This window comes from Melospiza melodia, chromosome 14, assembly GCF_035770615.1.
Source record: "Melospiza melodia melodia isolate bMelMel2 chromosome 14, bMelMel2.pri, whole genome shotgun sequence".
Taxonomy (NCBI): Eukaryota; Metazoa; Chordata; class Aves; order Passeriformes; family Passerellidae; genus Melospiza; species Melospiza melodia.
In genome coordinates, this window is record NC_086207.1 from 14,583,266 (window position 1) to 14,603,905 (window position 20,640).

The window sequence follows — 20,640 nt, forward strand, 5'->3', positions numbered from 1 at the left end:
GAGCAATTTACGAAAAAGAATAAAACCACCTAGATAAAAGAGGTCTGATCTAGGCAGGGACTGCTTTCTGCTGAGCAGAGCTGGTGAATAGGTTTTATTGAAGTGCATGAGAGCTTGGAGAGGTAAAACAAGTGGTGTTTGTTTGGGATGAAAAATCAAAGGCTTCAATTTGGGTCCTTTCAAGCCCTTTACTCCTGAGCTAAGAGATACCATGAGGAGGCTCATGGTTTCCCAAAGCAAGACAGGGTACTGTGGGTCTGTCTGCCTCATCCCTGTGGCACATAGAGGATCCTCAAAAAAATGTTTAACTTGCTGTGTTGGTACTTCCCTGAAAGCTTTTCATGCCCAAACTAAGCTGTTGTTCCCTTGGCTGAAGCTAGGCAAGGATGTCCTAATAATTTACAAGAGAATCTCTGGGATACTGAATAAAATCATAATAGTAAAAAAATCCAAACTCTTTTAATACTTTCCAAAAATTCAACAACAACAAAAAAATTACATCAAACAACCAACCAAAGCAAACCTCTCACGAAGAAACAATACATGTCCAAGCACAAGGACAAACAGGCAAACCCACGCTCAGTAGCCTCAGTGCCCCTCTCTGGTCAGAGATTCCAGGCAGTGCTGGCCAGTCTTTCTGGGATACAGCACGGGGTGTGCAGCTGCATCAGCGTGGGACTGGGACAGCCACGGGGACAAGGCTGTGCACACAATCCTCAGGGCAGGGTCCCCCTTGCTTGTGTGCACACAGCCCAGCTGGGCAGCCTGCTTTGAGTCTGTGGGCGGTTCCTGCTGTAGGAAACCTTGTTGCTTGGTTTTTCTACACAAATTATTTTTTCTTTTTTTCTTTTTTTTTTTTTTTTTTTCTCCCTTGGACTTCTGTTAGCCAGTTAGGGATGTGCTGGTGGGACCAGCTGCATTCCCTCTTCTCTCCCCTAGTGTCAGGGAGCAGACATGAAGAGGGTTTGCACCAGCTGATCCATTCCACGAACAAACTGTTGGCTTGATGCAAGCCCTTGGAGCCAGATCTGGGAGCAGGGAGCCTCTGTACCCCACAAGGGGCGCTGCCAGGCTGTGCACTGCTAATCCTTCCACACCTTTCTCCTCCATGACTGCTGCCATACCTGCAGTGCTTGCCCTCCTCCTCCTCATCCTCCCCATGGCCAGGAAGCCTGGCGTGGGAGGAGGCAGCATGGTCTGGAGGCAGTCCCCTCGGTGAGGAGGCAAGTTAGTCACTGGCATCCCAGGAGCATCCTCCATGTCCCAGCAGTGCCTGGAGCATCTCCCCTCCATCTGCAGCAGGAGCACCATGGAGGGCAGCGAGGGGAAAGATCCAGCCAAAATTACAACCCAGCCATGCAGGGGGGCATGCTGCAAGCTGAGAGTGACACACACAAGCCTCCCTTCAGCAGCGTGTGCCAGCCCCCTGCCCTCTGTTCTGTGTGGAAACTTCTCTCCTCATCCCAGGAGCAAGCCCCGCTAGAACATCACCTCCTCACAGCTCCCATAGTCACTCTCCACCATGTCAGAGCCCTCGTAGTTGGGTGGTGGCAGGGGCTGGGCTCGGATGCTGGGCTGGTGGCCCAGCTCGCAGTCGGCGTAGGAGGGCTGGGCCACGCTCAGGCGCATGCTGACCCGCTTGTAGCCCGGCTCGGGCTGGAACGGGGCCCCCTCGCCCTGCACCAGCTGCGCCGGGTAGTAGCTGATGGCCGTGTACTCGTTCTGGCACTGGGATGCCCCCACGTCCACGGGGCCCAGCGGCAGGAAGTCCTCCAGGTTCTGGTTGCTGTAGCGGGGCGGGATCGGGGCGCGCTTGTTGCTCTGGTCCAGCGGGAAGGGGAAGCCCCCGTAGAGAGCGACCGGCTCTGCGTCTGCCGGGGGAGGGGGCGGCGGAGGGAGAGGAGGGTGCGAGGAGGAGGCAGGGGGGCCCTGGATGATCTCGTAGTGGGAGTACTCCTGCACATCTGATGACAGGTACCGGGGCGGCCAGTAGGTGGTTTCTGCTGGGTAGACTGGAACGAAAGAAAGTCATGTTAGATGCAGCTCTAGCAGCTGGTGCCTCTCTCTTGCCCTCCTGCAAATTCTCTCTGTAGGCTCTGAGCCTGTAGATGCGGCAGACTAGGAAAGAGAGATGTGGTCGCTAATTTGGGAATTGTGGAAACCTGAGATCACCCCTGGCCGTGCTGAGGCTGTGTCCCCACCAGCCTACAGATATCCATTACCGCAGCACCCAAAAGACACACTTCATCATTTTGTTTGGATGCAAGAAACCCATGTTATGAAGGGACTGGGGCAGTGATGCCTTGGATCTCTCCCTTTCCCTGCAGTTACCTTTGTGAGGAACTCCTGCATGGGGTAACCTTGCTGTCCAGAGTCATTCAAGGTGTTTCCCTGAGAATGTGATCCCTCTGCCCAGGAGCACTGATGCAAATGTCTTCACTAAAACTCCTACTGACTTTTAGGATCTTAACTTTTTTTCCCCCAATTTTTCTCTTTTACAGGTTTTCTTTCTGACCCAGGATCACAGCTTGCTGTGCATTAATGGTTTCCCTGCTGACTGTGTACAAAACCAAGCAGAAAAAGCAGAAAACTGGGATGTAGTGGTGAACCAGGAGGAAAGGGCCAATGAAAGCCCTACAGCAGGGCTGGGGCAGCATTTGCCCCTACTTTGTGGAGGAGATAGAATGTAAGAGAGATAGAATGTAAGAAAATAAAGATAGTGTGGAAGGTAATCTCACCCCTGAGGAGTTGCACCTGTACTAATTACCAAAGATTCGGACAGGCCTGCACTTAACAGGCCACAGCTGTGTCCAATAAGGATGAGTGCTATAAAAGAGGGGGTTAGCTGGGTGAAAAGGAAGCTGGAGTTTGTTGGCTGTGCTGTGAAGGAGTCAGTGTGGAAGGAGTCAGTCAGGTGATGCCCATGAGAAATCACCAAGATGATATGGAACTTTTGAGATAAGATGACAACACTACTTTGCTTCAGCCAACACCATTTTCCCTCCATGTTTTCAAACCTCAGATCCCCTTCCCAAGGGAAGGAGGGGTATGTAAGAACAAGAAGAAGCTGTGGCTACTGACCCATCTCCTCCCTGGCCCAGGTGCACTTGATGAAGGACTCGTTGTCGGAGTTGGATGGGGGTGCGGCGGGGGGCAGGTTGGGGGCCACGCTGCACACGATGGTGCCGCGGTGCTTGGGGGCGTTGGCCGAGTTGAAGGTGACGAACTCAGGGGTGCCGGCGCCCTTGCGTGGCTCGGGCGCGGCCCGGTCCAGGTTGTTGTGCGCCGCGTCGCCCAGGATGTTGAGCTCGATGGGGGGCACGGGCTGGGTGCCCACGCCCACGCTCTTGGAGAACTCGCTCTTGGAGAGCAGGTCGGGGTCCTCGCGGGCCACCGGCTTGTGCGCCTTGGCGCGGTGGCAGCAGCGCTTGCGCACCAGCACGAACACCGCGGCCAGGACGGCCGCCCCCAGCACGCCGGCCGCGATCTCCGCGATCTCCTCGGGGCCCAGCGCCCAGTGCGTGGGCACGATGGCCGGGGTGATGATGGGCTGGGTGCAGTACTCCCCCTGGTAATCGGACGGGCAGATGCAGTACACGGAGCCCTGGCTGCTCACGCAGCGCCCGGCGTTGCGGCACGGGTTGTCTGGGCACTCCTCTGCCAGCTTCTCGCACCTGTGCGGAGAAAGGGATGGAGATGAGCCCTGTCAGCCTGGGATGCACCAGAACTGCCTGATCCTGGTCAGGCTCTGGCTTACACCACCCACAGATGCCCTGTCCTGGTCTGCTGTCCCTCCCTCGCTGGATTCTTGCTACCTGCTTATCCTGGCAGAAGATCCTTGAGTATAAAATGATGGTTTTCAAGAGGCCATGTTTTACAGGGTGGTCCTATTTTTCAGTTGTACACCCAAATTAAAATAGGGGGCTTTCTGCCTTAGAGCAGTGTTTGGAATTCTAGGGCTAACACTGCATAGAGAGATGCTCCCATCCTGTTAAATTAGGAAGCCCAGGGTCAGTATGAGGTGTGTTAACCTCTTATGAAGTCTCCCATGTCCTCCAAGCTCTGTGGAGCCTCTGGATGGTCTGTGGATATCTGCAGGTTGCAGAAAACATTTGGGAAAAGACCACCATGTGAGATGGTGAATGGACACCCTTGCTGAAGAGGCTTTTTGACATTTTATGGAGCATCTGCAGAACTGAGATGGTATTTCTGATTCTCTGTCCTGGTCCAACCCACACACAACGTAAATGTCTGCCAACAGTACAGGGGACCTTTCCTTTCAAGAGCAATGACCTCCCCATGCTGGGGGGAATATACAGTGCTTTAGTGGCTTTTCCTCCCTTTTTTTGTTCTCATTACTGAACAAACTGTGAAGTCTGCACTGCTCTTGTTGTAGTCAGTGATTTAGGATGTGTGAGCTGGTGTGTGTGACGTGTACCCACAGGCTCTGGCCGATGTCAGGTATTACACTGCCACCTAATGCTCAGCCACAGGCCTTTATTCCAAGAGCTGAACAGATCATTTCTGCTTTTGCCTTGATCCACAGGACCAGTGTCCAGCCTGGCTAAATGGGCAAGGAAGAAGCATGAACTGGGTGTGATGGGCAAGGCAGAAGGACGAACTGGGTTTGATGCTGTTTGAGCCTGTGCTGGGAATCACTGACCAGGCTGGGCTGGAGGCAAGGTGGGGGTCTTAGAGGGGCTGCTGGACTGGGGTGGTAATGCCCACTGTCTTGAGCTGGGATTTGAACTGGATGAATCACAGCTGCGAGCTGGGACAGAGATTTCTTTTGCATGAACCCCACAGAGTTCCCAGATAGAAACAACCCCTTTAGCACTCTGCAGGGTGGGTGTTGAGACTACTGAAGCAGGGGCACCTCACAGCTCTACCAGCAGGTTCCCCCAGCCCCACGGCAGCGCCTGCCTGTACCCTGCTGCCAGGCCCCCCATAACAGCCAAGATTGCTGCTGAACTCAGCTCCTGTCACAGGGAGCAGCAGTGTGTGCCAGCAGCACACTGTCCCATCACAGAGAGCCTTTGCACTGCCCCACAGCACCTGCAGGCACCAAAATACTTGCAGAAAAGTTTCAGTTTTCCCTCCTGCTCAGAGGAGCAGTGGCCACACGATGGCAGAGTTATTTGTGTCCTGCCCTGCTCAGCTCTGCCCTCCAGCACCTCCTGGCTGCAATGCTCGGGCGCCTGCAGTTTGCAATTAATCCCAGAGTGTGTGGACCTGGTGAGCTCCAGGAAGGTGCAAGGCTCACGTTCTCAGCCCATCAGGGGACGTCACCTGTCCCAAAGCCCCCCCCAGGCCTTACCTTTCGCCCAGGTACCAGTCAGGGCAGTGGCAGGAGTAGCCGGTGGCCGAGAGGGTGCAGGTTCCCCCGTGCAGGCAGGGCTTGGACTCGCAGGGACTGTCCCCAAGCTCACAGTGCTCACCAGAGAACAGCCCGGGGCAGATGCAGGTGTAACCTGGAGAGGGTGAGAGTGAACATATCCGTGAGGAAAAATGGGCAAGGACAGGGAGGAGCAGAGCCTGGTGCTGATGGCCCCCACAGGGGGCTCACACAGTATCCAGGCACAGGAATTTGCTGCTGCAGCAGATGCTGTGGGACACCCAGGCCATCCCTGGAGGCCTGGTGGGTTCATTACAGGACCTGGTGTGGCTGCTGGAGGCTGGGTGGCTCTTCTGGAACAACACAGTGGCACTAGGGAGCTGACTGAGCAACAAGTCAAGCCCGTCCTCTCCTGACACAGATCAGGGATGCAGTCAGGGCATGGCTTTATTGCACGGAGAAGCTGAGGGACAAATCTGGGATAAAGGAAGGGGAACTTGGCTGGCTGATTCACAGTTTCTGACTCTGTTGAGTGCAATCCCCTGTAATTTGTTGTTCTCAGGAGTCTTTGGTCCTGCGAGTTCTCGTGGTATGAAGTGCCTGTCTCAACTTGCCGAGTTTCTCCTGCTTGCAGGAGATGTCTGCTCACAGACAGAGAAACCCAGCAGAGCCAGGCACTCGGAGGGGCTCCTGCTGTTTGTGCTTTTGGCTGCTGTTTAGCCTAGCCCCAAGCGTGGGAATGTCCCTGGCTGTGCTGGGCTTCTGCTCGTCACCTGGCTGGTGCTGCTGTGAGGGAAATTCAGAGTTTGCACCTTCCAGCACGCTTGAAAAGTCTTTGCTACTCATTCACAAGCTGAACAGCCCTGCTTTAGAGCACAGGGCAAACAACCTGGGCCTGTTCCCACACGTGTGTCAGCGCCTGTACCAGAAGGACGTGCTGACACTGGTGCAGCAGGTGCTGGACATTGCCCACAGGGCTGTGTGTGCCCAAACACAGGTCCTGGATGTGGGGCTCACTTGTGTTTGTGGTCCTGGGGTGGTGCTGGGCTGGCCTGGGTGCTCTCCCCACAGCTGTGTTCTCACACGGCCACGTGGTTCCCCAGGCGAGTCCCTGCCTGTGCTGCAATCCCACGCTGAGGTCCCTGGGCACAGCTCTGCAGGAGCTCACTGAGATCCCTGGGCACAGCTCTGGAGGAACTCACAGAGATCCCTGGGCACAGCTCTGGAGGAACTCACTGAGATCCTGAGCCCAGCTCTGCAGGAACTCACTGAGATCCCTGGGCACAGCTCTGGAGGAACTCACTGAGATCCCTGTGGGCACAGCTCTGCAGGAACTCACTGAGATCCCTGTGGGCACAGCTCTGCAGGAACTCACTGAGATCCCTGGGCACAGCTCTGCAGGAGCTCACAGAGATCCCTGGGCACAGCTCTGGAGGAACTCACTGAGATCCCTGTGGGCACAGCTCTGCAGGAACTCACTGAGATCCTGGGCCCAGCTCTGCAGGAACTCACTGAGATCCTGGGCACAGCTCTGCAGGAGCTCACTGAGATCCCTGGGCACAGCTCTGCAGGAACTCACTGAGATCCCTGGGCACAGCTCTGCAGGAGCTCACAGAGATCCCTGGGCACAGCTCTGCAGGAGCTCACAGAGATCCCTGGGCACAGCTCTGCAGGAACTTACTGAGATCCCTGGGCACAGCTCTGCAGGAACTTACTGAGATCCCTGGGCACAGCTCTGCAGGAACTTACTGAGATCCCTGGGCACAGCTCTGCAGGAGCTCACAGAGATCCCTGGGCACAGCTCTGCAATCCTACACTGAGATCCCTGGGCACAGCTCTGCAGGAAGTCACTGAGATCCCTGGGCACAGCTCTGCAGGAGCTCACAGAGATCCCTGGGCACAGCTCTGCAGGAACTCACTGAGATCCCTGTGGGCACAGCTCTGCAGGAGCTCGCTGAGATCCCTGGGCACAGCTCTGCAATCCTACACTGAGATCCTCGGCACAGCTCTGCAGGAGCTCACTGAGATCCCTGGGCACAGCTCTGCAGGAACTCACTGAGATCCTGGGCACAGCTCTGCAGGAGCTCACTGAGATCCCTGTGGGCACAGCTCTGCAGGAACTCACTGAGATCCCTGTGGGCACAGCTCTGCAGGAGCTCGCTGAGATCCCTGGGCACAGCTCTGCAATCCTACACTGAGATCCCTGTGGGCACAGCTCTGCAGGAGCTCACAGAGATCCCTGGGCACAGCTCTGCAGGAGCTCACTGAGATCCCTGTGGGCACAGCTCTGCAGGAGCTCGCTGAGATCCCTGGGCACAGCTCTGCAATCCTACACTGAGATCCTGGGCACAGCTCTGCAGGAACTCACTGAGATCCCTGGGCACAGCTCTGCAGGAGCTCGCTGAGATCTCTGTGGGCACAGCTCTGCATGAACTTGGGCTGCCTGCCTGGGGTACCCAGGACTGAGCCCTTGGCACTCAGGGAACCAGGATAACCTCACAAATAAACATCCCTTAGGCAATCCCTTCCCTGCAACAGTGCTCTGCCTGGGGCCATGTCCCACAGGCTCTTTCTTGGCCACCTGGGCCATTTGCAGGAGAAATTGTTCATCTTGGAAGGAAACTATGGGAAAGGTGCTGGATGATCATTAGGTTATTACTGAGGGAGTGATTTTTCACCTCCCCATCCCACTGCATTCTCTCTGCAATGAAAGCAGGGGATGCCTTGACTTAGAGCAGAGATGTGTTTTCCCCTCCAGGGCTTTGAGCTCCTTCCAGCCCAGCAAGTGAGCTTTTCTGTGCAGAGGGTCTGAGGGCTGAGGTGTGAGTGCCAGCCAGACTAACTGTTCTGTACACTTACACCTGGTGTCAAACAAGTTCACCTGAACCAGGCAGCTGCTGAGTCGACAGGGCTGGGAATCTTGTTCCCAGAGGCAGCGGGCAGGGCAGGGGAAGGTGGTGCCTCCTCTGTCCTCACTTGCTCGCTGGGCAGGGTGTGCTTTGGCAAGGGCCCCAGAGAGCTGCAGGAGCAGCTTCTGCCCCACACAGCAGCGTGGGAAGAGTCCCACTGCCCCTCAGAGGGGCTGAGGCACAGGCAGTACCCATCTCATGGAGGGTGTTATGGGGTGCAGCCCTGCTGTGCTGGCAGCTACAAGGAGCTGTAGGGCAGTGACACAGGGTGGACATCGCTGGGAGCAGCTCTTCTGCTCACAGCCCCTGTCCCTGTGACACAGGACACAGCTCACTGCAAGGAGCCCCTCTGAGGGCAGCAGGGACACTGCCTGGGGCAGAGCCTGTATCAAACCTCTTTTGGGTGTGTGTACCCCATGTTAGCCTGGGACTCTAGGATTTGAGCTTACGGTTTTCCCATATCCCTTTGCATAGCCCTGGGGAGTTGCTCACTGCAGTGGGAAGAGTCCAAGATCTTGGCTTGTTTCTGCCCAGATTCCATCACCACATGATTCCATCTTGCCTGATTCCAGCCTTGTTAACAGCTCCTTAAGCAAAAAGGATGCAGAGGGGTGGGTGGAATCTCTACATGCATTTGAGTTTTTGGCAACACCCTGCTCTCCTATGTCATGCACACTCCTCAGAAACACCTTCCTGCCCTCTGGGCCCGTGGTCCACCGGTGAGAGCCAGGATGATGATCTCACAGCCTGCAGCTGCTGCTGCACTGAGTCACCTGAGGTCCCCTGGGATAGAGAATCTCTGCCTCCCCTCTGGAATAACCCCTCTACAGGGATAATAAAGTTGTTGCATCTTTCCCCCCCTCAGTGCTTATTGCTCTGCACAGCCCTGTGTGGGATGTTCACATACCTCCTCCATGAGTTTCGGAGCACATCCCGTTGTTGAGGCAAGGGTTGCTGCTGCAGGCACCGCTGGGGGAGCAGCACTGCCTTATCCCCACCTGCTCCAAGACTTCCTTCGACTGCCCTTTCCCTGGGAGGAGAACCACTTCTCTGCCGTTGATTGCAACCAGGTCCAGGCAGCCCCTGAACCCCCGAGTGACCCTCTGGGACTGCAGCAGCTTTGGGAGGCCCCCAAAGACCAGGTCTCTCCTGCCCTGGGGGACACCACAGGTCCCTGGCAGCTGGAGGGAGGCATTGCCCAGGCCATCGACGAGCAGGCGGACGGAAGAGTTCTTCACCTCCAGGAACACTGAGTGCCACTCGCCGTCGCTCACAAACCGTGAGGAGGACAGGTTCCCAGAGGAGCTCCCCTGGCAGCTGTAGCCAAGGTGAGGCACTCCATTAACCATCTGTAAAACACACAATCACAGGTAGCTGTGACACAGGTGGCTGAGGACTCATTTCTCCTGCTGCTTCATCCCCCTCTCCTGGCCTTCACACTGGCAGTTGAGATTACTCCCAGTTTTCTGATTCCAAGAAGTACCAAATGCAGCCCCTTTCACCTTTTTTAACCTATGTCTGGATGAATTAAGTGACTACAACTCCTTTATTTTGCAGAACACCCTCACCTCTCAGTCACAATTTCACCCGTGGTCCTTCCTGGCAGCCTTTGACCAGCATGCAAGGAAGGAAGCCCATCTTTCCATGTCATAGAGCCATGGGATCATACAGCTACTGCTGCAGCTGCTTGCCCTTTCTCCCACCCTCCTGAGCCTGATCAGAGCCCTGGCATTCAGACTATCCATAAGAGCATCACCAGTCACAGATGGGCTCTTGTTCTGGGCCGCGTGGCTTTTGTTCTGTTCTCACTGTCTCATTGGTGGTAGGGAAGGTGCTGGAGCAGTTGTCCCTTTGGCAGGGCTGAGGGTGGTGAAAGAATCTTATTGAGGAGAAGCACTGGCAGCTTTCTCTGGGGGAAAAAGCAGGACTTGGGAGGCAGAGAAAGGAATTACTGTTGTACCCATGCTGGAAAACCAGGCCAAAGTTACTGATATGTGCTGCAATCCAATCCTTGATCTCCAACAGACTGGAGAGAGACAAGGTACTGAGCTGCTAAAAGTGAACCACACCAACGTCCTCTGCATTAAACTGGGACATCAGAAATTCCTATTTCTGGCCCAAGATTCATCTTTAAAAGTCATATAGACAGAGAAAGGAAAAGTTAGCTGTGTTGCTTCAGGGTGAAGTCAGGGTTAAACCCCTTTTTCACCTCTATCTCCCCAGTGCTTTGCTGATAAAACCTCTCTCTCACAGAAGCCAAGATCCTATGGAGAAGGACAAAAGGGATGGAATGAAGTGTTGGTGGGAAACCTGCAGAGCCTGCTATGCAACATCAAGCAATTGATCCCAGGCAGGAGAGATGTCCATGGGGGACATTAGAGACAGCAAGGAGGGACTGATTCTTGGAAGGGGTTAGAAGAGTAGCAATGATTATGGGCTACCCTGACTTTAGAGAAACCCACACACAATATGAAGGGACTACTCTGGGGCAGAGCAGAACAACAGCTAACTCTTAGAGAGTTTATACCCCATGGTATACATAAATACCAGTGGGAGGAGATGGCAACTGCTGAAGGAAGAAAGAACAAGAAGCAGCTGGCACACGGCATGGAAGGGCCTCGGGGCAACATGTGTGTAAATCCCTTTGCACAACTGGCAAGCACACCAGAGAGCTTTGTCACTTCATTTCATCTGCAGGAACATGATTTCTCTTCCAGATGGGTCTGTAGATTTGGCTTATCAATTTCTGGGGCTGGGAGACAGGTGAGAACTCGATTCCCTGGAGCAAGAGCTGACACACTGCCAAGCCTTTCCCAGCTTGCCTGGTCTGCCATCCTCTTCCCGTAACCTATTTCTGAACATCAGGAGAGCTTAGAGAATGGAAAAGTGGTGATATGCATGCTCTTGGGAGAGGTCATCCTCTTCATCAAATCTACAAACCATCAGCTATGGTCCTTTCAAGGCTTTGGCTCATATCTGGAGTACTTCAGTCTACAAAGTTTAAAATCTTAAGGGATTCCTTCATTTTTATCAGGCCAGGTGGTTTAGAAATCTTTTTATCCCTAAGATTTGCTAATAAAGTGAGTCAGGAAAGAAATTATTTACAGGCACTTTTATGGAGGAGGCTTTACGAATGTTTCCTGTTGAAAAGATTGTGGAGACAAGCTTGGCCACAGGACATCATGGGCTCACTGAACTCCACCAATAATGAGCGTTTTCTCCCTTGACTCCCTGTGCTGGCCTGAATCAGTGGAGTCTCTTGTCATCTTGTACTTCCTGAGCACCACCCAGCGTGCTGGACTCCTTCTGATGAGCTCTTTGGTGATTCCTTCCCAGAGGTGAGGTAGAAAGCATGAGACCCTTTATGAGAAGTTTTTCACACTGGCCCTTTAGAGTTCAGCCTAAAGTCACTCTCAGAGATGGGTACAGGACACATGCATGATATTTCTCTTCTCCTGCTCTTCAGGAGTGATGGCTGTGGCAGCTGGAGCTTGAAATATGTGCAAAAGGCATGTGCGTGGGGGTTGGCTGCTGTGCAGCTCCCTGTCTGAGTGGGTCTGAGTAACTGTGGAAAGATGAACAACAGGAAGATGGGGTTGTGAAACCATGAGAAGGGATGGGGAAATCCAAGAACAGGATGAACACTTCCAGGTAGGTTATAGTGTGTAGATCTCAATGTGATCAGTCTCAAGGACAAATCTCTGTAAGCTAGTAAGCAGGTGCTGTGATCTTAGTCTCCAGTTAGTCTGAATTCAGTTGATGAGGAATACATAAAACAGCTTTTCTTTAGTAATTTGCTGCTTTCCTTCTGTTGGCAAAGTGGAAGAGTGAGATGATCTTTGAATGCTTTGGTAAGTTCAGTGCTCAGCTGAGGGGAGGAGAGTAATCAGAATGCAATACTCCTGTCTCTGCAGGTGTCTAAAATAGTGAAACTGTCTGAAGAAAGTGGTTGGAAAGAGGGGAGTTTGTGTGAAAAATACAATTTTGGATTCCTGTTCTTTCTTTTCTGTCCATTATTGTAAAGAACCTGTAATCTGAGGTATGGGAGAAAGTTTGCCCTTTGCTAAAGTGGAAACAAACTGGTTTGGGAACAACTCCACCTGGTAAATTCTTTGCCCTGAGAGGTGAGATGCAAGAGACGAATGAAGAAACCAGAAAGAGGGTGATGTAGACCTGCTATGAGTGTCTGATGACTTCACCAGAAGTCACACCAGAGACCAATACATGCATTTACATGTATAGAGAACGATTTCCTGTTGTAGTTGCAGCAATTGCCAAACTCTGCTTGGCTCTCATTTGGTCTTCCCAAGTCTTGTATTTCACTAAGGGTACACATTTTTGCATATTCTTTCTGTGATTCCCTTCCCTGAGAGAGTGAGGTTTTTGTGGCTGTGGAGAGCAGTCCCCTGCAGTGCCATACCCACCTCCAGTGTGGCGTGGTCGCTCCCGTTGGCGTGGAACACGACTGCGTGGTGCTGGTGGGTCTTGAGGCGAAAGTGCATGTGCCAGGAGCCAGCCTGGGAGTGCTGGTACCAGATGTAGCTGTGGCCCCCAAACCTCACAGCTGTTCCTGAAAGGAGAGTGAAAGAAAGGTCTCATCTCTGTGGCACTTTGAGGCTATGCACTGTATCAAGCCTTGCCTCTTTTGCTAGCCTGATGCCACAGCTGTCCAGGAGCTGTCCCATCCACAGCAACCCATGGATCCCTGCACTGCATCTCCCACAGCCCCACCAGGAACTCCCAGTATTTCTTCTATGCACTCAACTGTGAAGCACCCCTGAAATATCAACCTGGCTATTTCTGTCCTTCAAGGTGTCCTCAGTGTGGCCTACAAAACCCTTGAATTTCTCCGTCCTTAGTAAGTTTTTATATTATTCTGTGGTATCCCCTTACGTTCCTGCCCTAATGTCACTGATCTCTGCTCCCTCCAATTATTTCTTGAAATATCCTAGAACCAGTGTAACAAATATATTTTATTGGGCTTTCCTCAAATTTACTTGTTATTCTGTGCTTTGGTCCAGAATCAATACAAGAGATCAAAGATAAAAAATTCTAATCACTGACCTTCATTTTCTGCTAAATATGAGTGACTTTTCCCAATCAGAGAGACAGATGTTGCTGTTATTAAATGCTACAGGAGATCAATTTTTAAAATGAGACTATATGAAACTTTCGGAGTTTAAAGTCTTTGAAGTTGTGGGCAGAACTGTTGGTCACCGGGCAAGCTAATTCCATGGAAAATCCAGGTGCTCTATAATGTACTGAAGGAGAACACAACATGCCCAGGTTTATAGAAGGATTGCTCACCGTTGCACAAGCAGATCTGCTCCAGGCTGTGCCGTGGGGTGAGGACGCTGAGCCGGGCCGTGCTGTATGTGGACATCATGCCTGGGTCCAGCTGGATGGTCTCCTTGCAGACACGGTGGGCACAGTCTGACCCGTGACAGGGCACGTGGATGGCTTTCTTCATCCGGAGCCCCACGAGCTGGTCCATCTCCCCAGCTGACCCAGTGAGCTTGCTGGCCAGCACCCGCGGCTCGTACAAGGAGCCGTGCGGCTCTCCGACAGCCAGGAGCAGATCCACTCCATCCGAGGCAGCTGCAGGCTGCAGGCTGGCCATGTGGATGTTCTGGCGCCGGGTGACGAGGATGTTGCCCAGAAATCTCTGCAGGTTGCGCCAGTGGTCCCCCACAAACTCCTCGGGGGAGAGGTGTCGGAAGTGCAGCACCACGGCCTTGTCCAAGGCCTCCTGCGTGAAGCACCACACGTGGACGCTGACGCTCGTGGTGGCTGTGAACGTCCCGTCGCTCACCGTCACGTTCAGAAGGTAGTGCCCGTGGGGGAGCTTGTCCCCAGCAATGATCTTCCCATCTGCAGCCCCGACTGAGAAGAGCCCCTCCTTGGGCACCTGTGCCACCAGAGTGTACACCAGCGTGTCGTGGGGGTCCCGATCTGTGGCATGGATCTTGCCCAGAACGCCGCCTCGGAAGGCCTCCTCGTTGGTGGTGATGAATATTTCCAGGGGAAGGGCTGAGGGGGCGTATTGGCTCTGCTCAGTCACTTGGATGTTTATAAACGCAGATGAGGAGAGGGGAGGGATGCCGCTGTCGGACACCTGGCAAGGAAAAGAGGAGGATCTGTTACAGCCACACACTGACTAACTTTCATCTCACCTGACTGGGGAGGTCTTGCAAAGGAGAGCGCCCTTCAGGGAGCAGTGAGGGGAAGCTCTCAGGCAGCAGGCAGGGAGTGAAGAAGGAATGGGAAAACTTGGCAGCAGTGTTGGAGCTCTGCCTGGAGAAAGCCCTAGGGAAAGGGCAGCTTCCCTGCCTTAGGGAAGGATGGAGGAGACTGAGGAGGCCTTGGAGACTGACTGAGGCCCTCTGCTAGTGATGGGATCACACTCACTTCCCTTTGCATTCAGCAGGGCTGAGGCACCTCTGAGTGGCTCTGAATATTCCTGAGGGTTAATAATTTTTTGTGATGTTGCCAATCTTTGTGGTTCCACGTGTAACTGAGTGTACAGAGATGTAAAGCAGTTACGCACATCAACACATTCGCTCACGTTCCAGGCTCTTTAAGCCCCTGTCCCACCTCTGACAATATCTGTCTAGCATTGAGTCAAGGAACCTCAAACAGAAAAATGCAAATAATCAGATTATGGGATAAATTTCTCCCTAATGCTAAGCAGTTAGAGGTTGAGGTTTGTAATATAATAGTACCCAGCTTTTGCAACAATTGCCATTACTGAAAAGTATGTACTTTACATGTTATTATCCTTTTGTTTGTAATGGACTATCCCTACTGATAACGTTGAAAAATAATGAATTCATTCTGCAACAATAGAAATCCTTTTTGAAGAGGAACTGAAACCACTTCTTAAATGACAAGGATAATTACAGAAAGCTTGTAGGACCAGATCCAGGTCTCACTTTAAATTGCAATTCACTAGAATGATTATGGGGAAAGCATCTGTCTAAGGAAACTGCTGACAGAGTATTGTTCATGATCATATTATCTGATTTTATCAACACAGAAGCTGGCCCCCTGCTTCTTGTGGGCAGACTGTGTGGAGAAATGAGCTCTGCAGCTGGCTCCAAGCTGCAAAATTTGTGCCTGGATTGGATTTCTTCAAAGCCAGAGATGTTTTCATTTAGCTGGGCCATGCTAATCGCATTTTATTGCTACTTAAGCTCACTGGGGAATTCAGACACCAGGACAGTAAGACAGGCTCTACCTGGACTTGCAATAGGTACTGTTCTTTCACTCTCCTGTTCAGGACAGACGATGTCACCAGCAGACCATTTTGGGTGACTTCAAAGGCTTTCCCATCATTGCCCTGGGTGATCTGGAACGAGTATGGTGGTCCATTTTCTGGAGAGTCTCTATCGCTCATAATCAGCTCCAGGACACTTGTCCCCACGGGAGCATTCTCCTGAAATGGGGAACAACACTATTGAAGGAAGGAGAGCAAAGAGAAATGGCCCAGGGGAGCCCACAGTGCCCCAGGAGCTGCTGGATCAGGAACAGGCAAACAAATCCCACCCTGCCCTAGAACACACAGAGTACAAAGCAGCGATGTGATTCATCACTGTCTCCCCACTTTACTCCAACAGCAGCCTAGGAATGAGTTCCTGAGTGCAATGACAGGGATTGAGAGAACAAACTGTCTCCTGGCTTACCTGCACCACCACACTGTAGTTGAGCTGGAAGAAGCGAGGAGGGTTGTCATTGACATCAGACACACGGACGTGCACAGGGACATCACTGAACTGAGCAGGCTGGCCATTGTCCGTGGCTCGAACTGTCAGCGAGTAAGTGGGGATCTGGAGGATTTGTAGTGCAGGATTACTTGGAGAAATGGCAGAATGGTGGCTTTTTCACATCCCAGTTTTATTCTGCTGCAGCTTGTTGAAATGCCTGAGGTCATGCGCCATGGCCACAACAGCCTTGCCTTTGGCTAAGGCTCTCCATCCATAAATCTCACTCAAAGCTCATTGCTAAACTAAATCAGCCTCACAACAGTTGGAGAAAAGAGAAACTTGGCAAAGATGAATGAAACTAAGCTGGGCAAACACCTGTCAATAGTGGTTTAAGAATCATACAATCACACAGTAAGCTGAGCTGGAAGGGACCAATGAGGATCTTCTCCTGTTCCTGCACAGGACATCCCAAGAATTCCATCATGTGCCTCAGAGTGTTATCCAAAGGCTTCTCAACTTTGGCAGGCTGAGACAAGCTGCTGCTGTTTTATGAATAAGAGATTGTCCAGGTCACCTTTCTTCTCCCCACACCTGTTTTCTCTAATGCAGAGAAGCAGAATCCAACCATGCTGGTTTCCACAACCAACATTCTCAATATTGAGACCAAAACTCAGAGCTGTGGAAGGTGTCCCTGCCTACAGAACGGGTTGGAAGTAGATGATGCTCAAAGTCCCTTCCATTCTATGATTCTATACTGCCTTTCCTAAAGCCCAGCCTTCCTACTGCAGTATCTGTGAGTCTAGAAAACAAATTATTGCCTTATCTTCTACCTACAATATTGTGAGTAAATAATTCAGAAAACAGGAGGTAGCTGAGTAAGCTGTTCTCCCTCAAGTCTTTTGGGGCACATCTGTTTCAGTCTTCCCATTCTCATTTTCATGAACTCACCTCCTCCCTGTCCAGATGCTTGGCAATGCTGATCTGCCCATTTTTGGGTTGAATGGCAAAATGTCCCAGTGGGTTCCCTTCCACGATGGAATATGTGATCTGATTGTTCATGGACCCATCCAAGTCATCAGCTGACACCTGTTTGGAGGAAAAACAACAAAACACTAGCATCCTTGGGCCAAAAAGGACATGCCATGGAGAAATGGGACCAGTTTGTCATTTTACGGTATTGGTTTGACCCTGCCTAAGTGAGGAGGGGGAAAGGAGGGTAGTTCAGATAAGTGTCATCCAATAGTTTTTTCAAAACAACATAGTTTCCTCAGCTTTCTCCTCATCCTTTTCCTGATTTTACCACCCCTGTGATGGTTATAGGCTGGACAGGGAACTCCACATCACCTTGGAGTCTGCTATTCTGCCCAGGGGAGCCTCTGCCTTCCCCAAGCCACAAGGGCATCGTCCTTTTTCAGGCATTTTTGTTGTCTTGGGATGTTCTCTCAAAGCTCCTAAGCCCATCCTTAATTTTCACTTAAAGGTGTCTCATAAGGCAAAGTCTTCTCCATGCCTGCGGAGTTTCAGGAATTCTGCCAATCATCCTTTTTTAAAGTCATACTTTAATCTTAGATGCTGAACACCACAAGCCCACTGAGGTCATTGTGTCCAAGGAAAAGAAAAGTGCACAAGAGGAGTGAATATTGCATAGCACAAATAAGGAGGAGGTAAAGACAGCTGGCGTGGTTCAGCCATACCGTGAGGATGATCTCTCCAATGGCAGCATCCTCCCGAATGTCAGTGGAGTAGGGATCCTGGATGAACTCTGGTGCATGGTCATTAATGTCAGTGATGTTGATCACCACCATGGTCACATCACTGAGAGAGGCTGAGCCCTTCCTCGTGCCCTCAATGGACAGGTAATACTCATGACTTGCTTCAAAGTCCAGGCTCCCGTTGATGTATAAGGCACCTACGTTGAGAGATGGGAAGGAAAGGACAGAAAATTATTCAAATGAATGGCACGTGAGATTTCTTGGAATACTGCAGGTATGCCAAGGCAACCGCCAAACTGCCAGCTGAAACAGTAGTTGACCTAACTTTAACCCCCTTGATGAGGAAGAATTAGCAAGAGCCTTGTGACCAGAGAGGCTGAGGAGCCACTGATGAGGATGTTACAGCGAGGGCACAAGGTCATTGCTGATGCAGCCAAGGGCTTGTTTCAGGGAGTTAGCACTGGCCTTCTGATAACAGCTCTTATCACATTGCTGTGCAAACAGTATAGGGCTTTATTTGGCTGGTAATTATGGGCTCAACACCTGCCCATGGTTAGGGTGCTATTATCTATGTTCATTGAGCACTACTGAATAAAGCTGCCTGTAACCCTGGGCAGCAGGTTCCTTGTGGGACCTTGATGGAAAGACTTTTTAAATGAAAACACTTTCTCCTGAATTTTGAAGTGGGAAAATTTTCTCATCCTGTTCTCCATGTATCCCTCATTCACACTGGACCTGTCTCAGACACACAGGAGGAATCTTTCTATCAATTTCAGTTAAGATTTGGATCACTCCTTAAGTGACTTGAATGGCAAAATCTGAAGTAGAAAAGAAGACTGTATTCCCTACTCCTGTGCTGGGTAAAAACAGAGGTAAGCAGAAGTGGGGGCCAAACGCGGAAGAACCAGAGAAGATGCACACAAAGACATCCTTTGATGTTGGATCATCCTGGACCTGCTAGGGCACAAGATCATTTTACCTGTGTTTGAGTTGAGCTGAAATTTCCCGTGGTCATTGCCGTTCACAATTTCATACTTGATCTCTGTGTTTTCTGCGTTGTCCCTCGTCAGGACTGACAAGTTGAGGACCTCGGTGCCAACAGCCACATCTTCTTTCACCATGGCCACGTACTCAGGGGCCAGGAAAACAGGCAGGTACTCGTTGAGATCCACAACAGAGACAGTGACAGTGCCCAGGGAAGAGAGGGGCTGCGGGCTGCCCCGGTCGGTGGCACAGACTGTCAGCTCAAAGGCCGAGTGTTGGGAGTCCTTCAGGGGCTTTTCCAGCCGGATCACCCCCGTGGTTTCCTCAATTGAAAAGTGTCCATTGGCAGAGTCAGACAGAGAATAGACCACCTCAGCGTTGAGACCTGGAAGGGAAACAGACTGCAATAATTCATGGGTAGGGATGCTGTTTGGTTTATTTATTTATAATGCATTAGGATTATATGAACAGAATGAGCTTCAATTCCCAGGGAAAACGGAGGCTGTATGAACATCATACCAACATTGAGTGTGCTCCTGTCCATCTGCAGGTTCAGCCATGTAGCCAGCCCTCACCATTACCCACCAGTGTCAGCTGTCTGCACTTACTAGTGTTCCTCATTTTTAATTACCTTGTTTTCAAATGTAATTTCTCTTCATATCTGCTTCCAAAGAAGAGAAATATGATCTTTCCGTTCTAAATTCAGCCTCTGCTGGAGAAGTTCACTGAAAGTTCCTTTCTTAGGAGCCTTACCTATACTTCTGAGAATCTCTGTGTTTTCCAGAGGACCTCCCCATCCCTGTTACCTACCCCACCAATATCTAAAGCTCCTTTTCTCCTTTATTACACTCATTCTCAGTCCTCACCTTTGAACAAGTTTCTGTCCAGTTTGGATCCCTGCATCACAGTTTGTGCTGTGCATCACAGCCACAGTTACTGAGCACATTCTCAAGGAAGGTCTGCATGTTTCTACAGATACTGTGCTCCCAAAAGGGTCACAAAAATGCTGATGCCAGCCCAGTAGTCAAGAATATGTCAGCAATGAGAGCCAGGCACATCTTCGCTGCCAAGATTCAATCATCTAAACCCACTGCTGTAGCACTTCTCTGCGTTTCAAAGGCTTCTATTCAGAATGAAAGATGAACTCTACCAACACGTAAATCCCATTCTGACTCACCTTCATCAAGGTCCCTGGCAGCAACCACAGCGATGGGTGTCTTGGTTGTGGTGTTATCAAAGACGGCCACGGCGCAGTGGCTGGGGAAGAACCTGGGTGCGTTGTCATTGGTGTCCTCAATGATCAGTGTCACATCAGCCTGGCACGAACGGCCCCCGCCATCAGTGGCTTTGGCTACGAGGTGGTACACAGGCTTCTGCTCACGGTCCAGGGGTGCAGATGTGGTCAGCTCCCCTGTGGGAAAGAACAGGAGGTGGTCGTGTCTCCAGCAATCACAGCTGCAGCCTACAGGACCTCAGAGAGGTTCAGCTGTTTTCCTGGATGAACCGTGGGAGACAATAATTGAGCTAATAGTGGTGATGTGTCCACGCCACATTGCCCAGGGCTATCCTCGGATCCTTGCCAGCCAGGGCCCTGGCAAGGCTTTGCATGGGCAGTCCTGCAAGTTCAGCTGAACTTCATCCAAGGGATGCCATCATGGGATAAAACTGTTCAGAAATAAATTGTACTTCTAAACTCCACTGCACTGAGCTTTCTGCAATGTAATGAAGCCAAGTGATCTCTAGAACAATCATCAAGTCTGTTTGGGTAAATACACTGACCAAGACACAATAAGAGGTGTTTTGGGATTTAGAACTTGTGTCTTTGGCTCAAGCCAAATACTTGCTGCTCTTTCCTCCTTGAGACCTGGCTGCTAGCAGTGGTGTCTGCTCTTCATTTTAACAAAACAGACAGAGTAAACAGGATGATGTAGAATTCCCTTTCCTCTATGCTGTGGCCATTCCTTCCTAGCTGGAATAAACATCTCCTTGTGTTGGCT

At 51.5% G+C, this 20,640-nt stretch overlaps 1 protein-coding gene across 1 annotated transcript in view; it reads right to left on the reverse strand.

The window, feature by feature from the left end:
* Nucleotides 1-440: 440 nt before the first annotated feature.
* FAT2 (FAT atypical cadherin 2) overlaps nucleotides 441-20,640 on the reverse strand; it is a 57,415-nt gene continuing 37,215 nt past the window's right edge. The window contains exons 13-24 of the mRNA XM_063168872.1: nucleotides 19,821-20,054; nucleotides 18,639-19,028; nucleotides 17,642-17,856; nucleotides 16,896-17,033; nucleotides 15,927-16,070; nucleotides 15,482-15,679; nucleotides 13,552-14,359; nucleotides 12,669-12,814; nucleotides 9,152-9,593; nucleotides 5,318-5,471; nucleotides 3,082-3,674; nucleotides 441-2,012 (exon numbers count right to left, since the gene is read on the reverse strand). Of these exons, the coding sequence (XP_063024942.1) occupies nucleotides 1,480-2,012; nucleotides 3,082-3,674; nucleotides 5,318-5,471; nucleotides 9,152-9,593; nucleotides 12,669-12,814; nucleotides 13,552-14,359; nucleotides 15,482-15,679; nucleotides 15,927-16,070; nucleotides 16,896-17,033; nucleotides 17,642-17,856; nucleotides 18,639-19,028; nucleotides 19,821-20,054 (3,995 nt within the window). The 3' untranslated portion in view covers nucleotides 441-1,479. The remainder of the gene's footprint in view (nucleotides 2,013-3,081; nucleotides 3,675-5,317; nucleotides 5,472-9,151; nucleotides 9,594-12,668; nucleotides 12,815-13,551; nucleotides 14,360-15,481; nucleotides 15,680-15,926; nucleotides 16,071-16,895; nucleotides 17,034-17,641; nucleotides 17,857-18,638; nucleotides 19,029-19,820; nucleotides 20,055-20,640) is intronic.